The sequence below is a fragment of the Lottia gigantea genome, assembly GCF_000327385.1.
Source record: "Lottia gigantea unplaced genomic scaffold LOTGIsca_182, whole genome shotgun sequence".
Taxonomy (NCBI): domain Eukaryota; kingdom Metazoa; phylum Mollusca; class Gastropoda; family Lottiidae; genus Lottia; species Lottia gigantea.
Window position 1 is genome coordinate 178,880 of NW_008708330.1, and position 10,652 is coordinate 189,531.

Sequence of the window (10,652 nt, forward strand, 5' to 3'; positions counted from 1 at the left end):
CCTCTGGTCATTTATCAAGGAAAGGATTTAGTGGAGACTACAATGGCTAGGGTCAATATCACGCCTGGACACAATAGCTTCATTACAAGGTTTCACGCGTCTCAACAAAGATGATCGTATCTCAATCTAACAAATCTGTAAAGGCTAATCGTAACCCGACATTGTTTTATGCTCAGTTCTGACTAGTATCAAGTGGTTGCAGGTGGTGGTCAAGCAACTGACCAATTGACCATTAGAAATGAGAAGGAGATGTAATTGTGACTGACCATCCCACTAATACAATATGTGAATCATTCATTACTAAATGATTAGTAGTATTATTGTGGTCAAAGTAAAAGTGAACGTCTTATTTCCAATAATTGGGTTGTTGAAGAAGTCCCTTAAGGATCTTAATTTTTCATTGTTCATATTCATTTCTAGATCATTTAGTTATTGAACTATTTTCTGAATTCTCGACAAGTGTTCTTGTACTTGTAAGTTTTCATAATATTGCCCTATTGACAACGCATCATTAGATACTAGCATTTAATTTTGTCATGGATATTGCTTTGTTATGTTTTACTATATAATATTTTGAGAATAGTTTCATATGTGAACAGAATCAAGATGTCCAGAATAATAACTTTATTTATAACATATCTGCAAATTAAAATACGAAAAAAACACAAGCATACTGTACTTTATCACATTTACATGCAGCCAATTGGCTTCGCAATTTTACCATTCGAACTTGTTCTAAGAAATCTGCTCATTTTACAGTAAGCTTGCTCAACTCAGATATTGGTTCACATAATATGTGTAGGAATTGTCGTGTACATCAGTCAGCAGTCTTCTCTTTTGCGGTCTGTACCTACCGAAGGATCTTTAACGTGTAGCTCACGGGACCTCGGACCATATTGCCTGTGTCAAGTCTAATTTTGCCGTAATTTGTACTTTACTTACTACATCAACTTGTACAAATGATCAGATATGAACACACATCGGACTGTCCTTCATTGCCAGTAGTCGTTTGGGCTACCCCGATAACCTACGCCCTGTTCCATACTTATAATAGATGTCACTGATTATATCACGTAACATCTTGACAGTTACATTTATTACAATATTAAATTAGGGGACATTTATTCAAGTCAGACTATTTCAGGGGTTTGTAAGTACAAATTAAATACCCGCCTAATATAAGCATTTACAATGTGTTATTAAAATTACTCTAAGGAAATTGCGTTGTTCGAAAACGATGAAGTCTGGTACACTGTGAGCTTCATATAGGAAGCTGCCCTGGCCAGTGCTTTCAAAGAGGGGTAAGGAAATATGTAAACCCCATCAAATCATCTGTTTTCAGGCAACAGTCGGCGAAAAATTTGGCAAGACATTAACCGCCGGTAAAAAGAAAAAAACTCGAGGACATACACCCCTGCCCTATTAGGAAATGTTCACAAAGCATGACTTGAAGCAGATGGCAACACTGTCACGTAAGATTATAGTATGGTAATTATTTATCAATCGGAGGTCAAAGGTTAAGATTCATTTGCATAGATACTTTCCCTCGAATGAAATGATTTCACAATCAGGAAGCAATTGAACTAAAGAATGTCGAATGGCGCACTGTTTTAATGGAAAGCCCAAGACACCTTCGTACTTTGGAACCTGCCGTTTACTCTTCAAAGCGGTCATTTAGATATCCCTTATTCATGCATATTCCCCGAACTATTTAGTTTATAAGAAATGTTATATTTGACGCGTTTGATATATGATAGTATATAGCGTTTATCATATCTCGCTCATAACTTCTATACATCTCTTTATCACCGTTATATTTGTTCTCAATTCATTCACAACTACAACTCTACACGAAATACTTATTTTACACCACTAGTTAGATTGGATAGGCAGTACCTTTGTGTTCGTGTGTGGAGGGGCCTTTACTTAATTACGCCTGATTGACAGTTCAAAGTGTGAAGGGGAGGAGCTAAGACGTTCATACAATTTATTGAACACAACAATCTTCTTTTACTTTCAAGTTAGAAGGCGTTTCCAACATCAACTGACGACAACAAATGCCAATCACGTTGGATTTTTTGGAGATTCGAGTTTTGGATATAGTGAATGTAATACTGGGTATATTTTCTATTTAGTTAGGATCCAGATCGGACCTACCTGTACATCTTATAGTACTAAAGGTGATGACCCATAACACACGTGTTGTTCTGTCGGAGACATTGTAATTATACATGACGTACGTTAGATTTATTTAACGCCCATTCTTCAACATTTTTTTTTGTAAATCTGTGCATCGAATGAATGTTAGTATATCTAAACAGTGAGAAGACATAATCTGTAAAAAGGTCAATTTGTAATCAACAGGTAAACCAGATATCAACACACGTGAACCGTTCTGGTGGCCCGAGGGCCGAATGTTTTGTGGATTGTTATAATGGAAGGAAAGGATAACCTAAATTTTATCAACACATAAGTTTACGGTGGTGAGGAAAAATGAAATAGGAGTAAAAGGATTGTTCAATTTTCAACAAGTGATGATATCATATTTAACATTGTTATCAAACATTTTGAAATTTAAGAGATAATCAGACAGGATTAATGTGCTAAAATTCTTTTTAAAAAATTGTGGAGGTTTTTTTCTTGTGAAACTTTAAACGGGTATAAAAGTGAACCATGGTTTTAAGTGACGGGACTCGTCGTAGCGGTTGGTTATACCGTCTACAAATCTTTATATTAACTGGATTTATTTTCATAGACTATGTCGTGGCTACGAAATATATCAGTAATATGTTCAGTGCTCAACAGCATCCACCCGATCCTTGTTACGAGGATTCGAACCCTAAACGATGTATTCCAGACTTTGTGAACGCGGCTTTTGGAATGGAAGTAGTGGCTTCGAGTACTTGTGGCTCACCACCAAGTAGGTACTGTAAGTCCACCACGGACAAAGAGGGCAAGATCATTCGAAACTGTTTTATTTGTGACGCAAATCATCCGAAAAGAAAACATCCGTCAAAATACTTAACAGACTTAAATAATCCCAATAATTTAACTTGCTGGATGTCAGAACCTTTTGTTCAGTATCCCAATAATGTAACCTTAACCTTATCTTTAGGTAAAAAATACGAATTGACTTATATTAGTTTACAATTTTGTTCAGCTCGTCCCGATTCAATGACAATCTATAAAAGTGTTGATTATGGTAAAACGTGGATCCCATTTCAATATTACTCAAGTAATTGTAAAGAAATGTATAATAAAGCCCCCAGCGCCATTGTTACGAAAGCTAACGAGCAGGAGGCATTATGTACCGAGGCCTACAGCAACATCGACCCCCTTAGTGGCGCGAGGGTGGCCTTCAGTACGTTAGAAGGGCGACCATCTGCTTATGCATTCGATCATAGCCCCGTACTTCAAGATTGGGTTACTGCTACTGATATTAAAGTTGTCTTTAATAAATTAAATACGTATGGTGATGAAGAGAAAGATGAAGAAGGAGCCAGAGAAAGCTATTATTATTCTCTATCTGATTTTGCTGTTGGTGGTAGATGTAAATGTAATGGTCATGCCTCTCAATGTATCCCATTAAAGAATGGTCGTTTAGGATGTGATTGTAAACATAATACTGCTGGTGATGATTGTGAAAGATGTAAACCATTCCATTATGATCGACCTTGGTCTAGAGCTAGTGCTAGAGAAGCAAATGAATGTGTCGGTAAGTTCTTAATTTTGTCATATGATTGCTGTATCATTACAAACACAACACAACACCACCTTCAGCAATCTTATCAGAAGCTTCAAGACAACACTGCTGAAAAAATCAACGCTTTTCATCCATGCACCATTTGTTCAAAATGAGAAACAAACAGCCTCAATACAACAAATCAATGGTTTTAGCCAAGTACAAAACTTCTACAGAACAAAACTGTTTCAGAAATCTACCACACAGGGACAAAATATAAGAGCAATAGAATAATAGTACCATACCACAATATTCATTCATATTAAACCACCTTGAATATTAAAACTTATTCTAAACAATTATCAGCTATTAATACATATATCACAATCATCAGTTAACAAACAAATAAAGAGATTTTATACCCAAACGTAAAAATACCAATATGAAACCCAAATAATATCGACAATATCATTGGACAATAAGGCCACAATCTTGGTGAAAACCTATCCAAATTAGGAACCATTCTACATAATTAATGAATAAAAAATAAATGACACAAGTCATATCTTTACGGAGAGAACGTTCTAGTAAGCTTTATAATTAAATCATAACATCTTAAAAGGCATCACAATCATATACACAAAACAAACGATAAATAAACCCGAAAAAAAAACAAAGTAATCGATGGACAGCGAAAAAAACACAGAAAATGTTAAATAAAAACCCATGAATGAAAATAGATAAATTGTTATCAAGAACAGAATAAAATTCACATAAAATTGTTTCTTGGCAATGGTATAATAGTTACCGGAAAGCCATTGGCTTGAGATAAAAGCCTCATTTTTCAAAATATGCACCAGCATGTGTACAATCTAGTAATTAGCTTGTCAGTCAATAACTGATATTTTAGTATCAGGAGTAGGGCTATTATAGTAGTAGGTTTATGTTCTAAATACAATATTTCTATGTTTTGTTTATGATTTTATTGAACATAAAATTGATATATTCAGAAATTCCTCGCAATTTATAGTGATCACCGTTATACAATTTATCATGAATTCAAACCATTAAGTTTATTGTGGTATATAGAAAATCTGATCTATATAAAATATATAGATATATTTATTATGAATTAATATATACTAAATAGATAATAAAAGGCTTTTCTATTAACAGAAGGTTAACTGCTTTTGAAAAGGTTCGCGTTCGATTTCATTGAATCAGTCAAGGCTAGTTCTGGGTTGTTTCTATCGCTCCAACTTAAACTTGTTTATTTGAAAGAAATTGTTAAATGTACTGTATGAAATTCTCTGTAACAAATCAGATTAAAGTGCAAGAACATCTGCAAGGATAGAGCAAAATACGTATCAGAATTGAGAGATATACGGAGCTGGAAATACACATCTTGAAAAGAACTAAGTTAGAAATACTTCCCAAAGGGATACAAATGAAATTAAATGGAGATTGCTTTTCTGAGCCTGATTGGGCAAATAAAGACGGAGTTTAAAGTATACCATGGAAATGAAATGAAATGAATGGATTTTTACGACCTACTTTTCTTTACCTGATTGGGCAAATGAAGACGGAGTTCAAAGTTTACATTGGAAATGAAATGAAATGAATGGAGTTTTACGACCTACTTTTCTTTACCTGATTGGGCAAATGGAAACGGAGTCAATGTTTCTCTTGAAGTGAATAAGAGAGGCAATAGAATGCTCACAGCAAAGCAATACAAACGACAGAGAATATGGTATTACAATAATATAGTAAGGTCAATTTGGAAATAACATGCTTCTATGCTATATGAATGAATTTTTGTGCTGACCTACTTCCGTTTGAAAAAGCCATAAAGTTTTTATATGCCACATATTGCATATTGTCGAATAATACCATTTACGATTAACAAAAGTTATTTGCCTATTAAAACCTAGACGTTATAATGCCATTTTCAATTGTCTGGCAAAATACTGACGTGTGTTAACAAAGACAAGTTGAAAAATTGACCAATACTTAATAGAACCCGACAGAAAAATTATGAAATTCTTTTCACTTTTAGGAGAAGAAGTTGCTGAGTAGACAATCTTTATTCAATCATAATGATAATATATTTTAACTTCCAATATGACAAGGCTCATTATACTTATCTTTTTAATATACAGCGAAATTGAAAATGAAGTTCAGACCATTAATTTTCTAACTTGATCAAGTTCCACGGTAAAGGAATTCACCATTTACTTGATACAATCTCATTAAAGAGACTCAGATAAAGATTTCAAAACGCTTTTCCTCTAATCAACTTTTACACTTAACTTTTATTATTGTAGAATTTCTATTTCTTTACTGGTTTTATGGTGAAATTATCTGATTCGAGTTGGCATGTTTTAAAAACTTCAGTCTACATGGTAGAAAATTTAACTTTACTGTCAAATTATTTCTATTTTTCTAGGCCGTTTGAAAAAATATTTTATTTAAATTCATATGAAAATATATGAATGGTATATGAAAGCAAAGGTGGTTTATTTTGTGAAGGAAGTATGCTATTTACATTGAAAATGTTAGTTTAAAACATAAACAGAAAGACGCGATCGTATAAACGATTAGTTGGTTCATATCGACTGCAGTTTAACACTGAAATGTAAAAGTGAATGGTTTTTAAACTGTTCTGTCTACAGGGAGATGTTTGAGTAGTTCTTTATTTTTATTTCTAATGAAAAGTACAGGTTGATATAGTTTGAATTCCTGGTGAGATTTCCGATTAATAACAGTAAAATACCTGAACGGATTTAAGACATGATAAAGATAATTTCTATACAGCATGTATCTAGATACATAGATATACTGATGTATAGTGCAGTTAGTTCACATTTCGAGACTCTTTTCACAAAAACTCTGAACTTTGAATTTGTTCATATGATTGGTCAATTACTAAACTGCTTTTAAATTTTACATTATTAACCAATCAAATTTCTGTTTTAAGTTAGGATTTGTTTAAATTAGGTTTTCGAAAACAAGGCCATTGATATGGTTACTTTTTGTAGACATTGTACTCTACGTTCTGGGTTTTGGTTTAAGTTTAACTTATATTTTGCACCAAAAATTGCTGAAAAATTGTAGTTAACATCGCTTCCAAATACCAATGAGCGTCTTTGTTATGCAAGATCCATCACTGCTTCATGTTTACGTTTGAATGGACAACCACAGTAATTTGGTCGTAAATGGACTGTACTGCTTTGGCGTTCGACAGAGTGCTAGTTTTCATGATAGTGAAATGTAACAGAAACTGTTAGTAAAGTCATGTGAGACGGTATTATTGACAGATTAACAGCAATCTCTGTATGAAAATATTAATTTATACCAATAGAACTTGTTGAAATCCTCTTTATCTCTTTTATACTTACCTAACTTCTGATCATCTTTACAGATTATCTTTGTTTTAAAACTACCTCTTACTATAAGAATGTGTTGAAAAGTATTTAGAGCGATTACTTGAAACACCTTGGGTGTGAAACAAATTAAAGTCTTAAAATTTGTACTGATTTGACTTTAAAACAGAATAAACATGACAACGTTGTAATAAAATGAAAACGATCGTGAGAAAGGGCTTCTGGAAATGAAGTAACTTGCATATGGTTGCATTTTAAATAGATTACGGCTACATTATCATTAGAAATCGATTGTTATAAATAAAAGGTTCGACCAGCCCCACCTTCCTTTGGGAGTTTGTAATTGAATTAAGTACATATGTAATCAGAATTTTGCATGGGCGGAAGAACAAATATTAGTTAGATATGTTTTCCGAAATCTGATAAGACGATTTCCACGGTGTTTGATATATTTTGAAATATGCGTGGTTCGCAAAACCTTTAATTTGAAAAAAATGTCGGTTATTGCGTTGGCTGTTTTCATCAAAATTAATATGCATTTTCGATCCTGCAGATTCAGTAAGGATAATAACCCGAACCGCATATTGCGATGTTATGTACTTTTCTAGTAAACTTTCACTAGCGAAGTCGTAAAGGATGTGACTGCATTCACAGTAACATGGGGTATTTAAAACGAAACTTCTCTCTCTTTCAATCTCACACGAGAGCACATTTTAACACTCACTATCTAAGCGTTTGGTATTTACACCTTAAGAACACATACTTCAACTGGTTATCGACAGACACAAAATGTTTGAATTTTACCCAAATCCCATTTCTTACTTCTTTTTACTCCTTTTATTCTTTTCTTTCTCTGTGCTTTAAGTCTTTAATTAAACCCGCGAAAAATCGGCGTGCTCTTCTAGTCGAGAATGTCTTTGTTAAAATGGTTATAGCTGTTCACAATACTGCTCTATTATTTGTAATGTATACAGGTTTTTAAACGATTCACAGGTCTTCTATTTACTATTCTAATCATCAACAACTTTTCTTTTCATTATGCTTTCTTATTCTATTTTCTAGTTTTTATCATTCACAAGGTTTGAATGTATTTAATGTAACAATGTCAGACAAATTACTTGTATTTGTGTGAGCAACTTTATTATTAGCTACTATTTATCTGGCCACCCGAATAGCACTCCTTTAACAATGCTATTTTTCTATTGCAATTTTTCAAGGGGATCGTTTCAACCAGATTGCTCGATTTGGCGGGCTGACAAAAAAATTATATCAGAATAATACGTGACATATTTTGGCATACATTCGCATGTAAACTAATTCTGGGACGCAAAACAGCACCAGGATTGAGAAGCTGAGAAAATGCGCGAAAATTTGTATCATGGTAATTTTAAAACACTAGTGTCCTACGCTTTGTTCACTTTCCAGATGGTGGTCCAATATCGTTTCGTTGTAATTATGTGGCTTTTCTTCTGCAAAGAGTACAGGGTACAAAAATATAAAACCAAAATCCAGTGAACCCACGTTTCTTCGAATATTCGATCGTAGTGAAAAAAGCATTATCTGTAATCAGCGGCGCTTTGGAAGTTATTTCCAGATTTTTCGTACGAATTTTCGAGCACACCGAAAAATGCATTAGTCATTGCTGAAAGAAGCAAGGCTTTGAAAGTTATAACCAGATTTTTCGTACGAATTTTCGATCGTACCAAAAAATGCATTGGTCATTGCTGAAAGCAGCGACGCTTTAGGGGTTAGTTTCAAACTGTTCTTCTGTAACAGCCCACATAACTATAATTTTGGTAAGAAAATGATGAAGGGAATCATGAAAAGTAAAGACGAAGATTATCGGAATGTATTTGCTAGTATTTAGAATGAATGTAGACACAGGTGTTAGTTTAAGCCATTTGTCAACTTAGACCTAACGATAAATAAATTACAATGTTTTTATTGAACTTTATTGTGGTGGGTTGTATTGGTCTTCATAACAACCATAGTGAATATAGATCTCTCTATTCAGGCGAGGTGCGAAATGACCACTTATCTTTAATATATCTATCTTCAATCACTGTTTAAACTTTGAAGGCGAATTGTTGATTCGTCGTTAGGTAGTCCTCAAAACGTGTCTTATCACCATTGTCTCTATAAAATATTCCCAAATTGTGGGCCAATGTGTGTAAAAGTGTTACTATAAATCCTGGGTATGACAGTCAATAAATTTCAATCATATAAACTGCTTAATAATATAAATACCATCGAGTCTAGGTTATCTTTTCAAAACAATTGGGGCACCTGTAGTCAGTATTCCTATTTCTTACGACATAATGTTGCTTTACAATATTAGAAGAGTACATGACACTTGGTTGGATATGAGAATATCTTTGTCACTATTGTCATTATTTACTGGGATAGTTTTATTCCAACTCGGCGCTAGAGCGAGTAGGTTATTCAAGAGAAACTTTACAGCTGTGGCTACAAAGAAATTCTGGAATGCATCAGGATAAAGAGCACAGCTGAAAACTGCACCCTGATGATGTTTGGTCTCGAGAAATTTCTTGAAAATCGTTTTACTTGAACAGTTAAGTTATGGCCATTTTAGTAGAGGGGTGGGGGTCGGCACTTTTCCTATAGAGTCTATTTGCACTGGTAGGGGTGCCTGTTACAGCACTTTTGGTTTCTGATTTCTTCCCCAAACCACAATAAGCGATTTTCCTCTTGAAAATTCGGATGGAACTTTAAAGTCGATTTTACTTGATCATTCTGAACTTCTGACACAATCTTAGCTTTTAGGGAATTTTTGACTGAACAGCTCGTGACATATCAAGGCAAAGGGTTTTTTTGAACAACTTTTTTCAAAGTGAACGTAGAACTCTCCTCGGCCTTCACTCTAGCTCACTGTTAATGTTTATATAATAATTTGTTTACAAATATCGACATAATTTTGTGCAAGTGTCACAATTTTGAAGTAAAGTTTTAAATTCTAGTATAATTTCTTTGATTTTCGTAATTAATGAATCGAGATAAAAGTTAAATATAATTGGTAATTGTAGACCTTTTTATAAATTATAAGTTATAATTTCCTATTTCTAACGTTTTTATTTATATTATGTAACCCCACCCATATAGCACTCAATAGTATCCGCTTACAGTTTTAAGTTTTGTTTTTCATACGTTTGACTTCATTGAGAAATAATATCCCTTTAAACGTAAACCAAGATACTTTTTTAGCTTTTTCTAGTTTAGCCTATTGAGACTTTTTTTTCAAAATAAAACCTAGCAACAATTTACTAGTAATTATGTATGATATACATAATTACATTAAAACCTAGTTATGATTTAGTAATGGTGTATTATGTAATTGTATTAAAACCTATTTACAATTTAGTAATGATGTTATAATTTAGTAATGATTTATGATATAATTTCTTTGAAACTCAGTTATAATTCAGTAACTATGGAATAAAACTTTTTATAAACCTAGTATTAATTTAGTAATGAAGTATGATATAATGACATTAAAACCTAGTAATAATTTAGTAATGAAGTACAATAAAATTACACTAGAACCTTGTTTAAACTATTCTATAATCTAG

General features: G+C 33.1%; 1 protein-coding gene across 1 annotated transcript in view; it reads left to right on the forward strand.

Annotated features, from left to right (window-relative positions):
* Positions 1 to 2,775: 2,775 nt before the first annotated feature.
* LOTGIDRAFT_201560 (hypothetical protein) overlaps positions 2,776 to 10,652 on the forward strand; it is a 41,339-nt gene continuing 33,462 nt past the window's right edge. Inside the window, exon 1 of the mRNA XM_009052441.1 lies at positions 2,776 to 3,715. Coding sequence (XP_009050689.1) covers positions 2,788 to 3,715 — 928 coding nt within the window. The 5' untranslated portion in view covers positions 2,776 to 2,787. The remainder of the gene's footprint in view (positions 3,716 to 10,652) is intronic.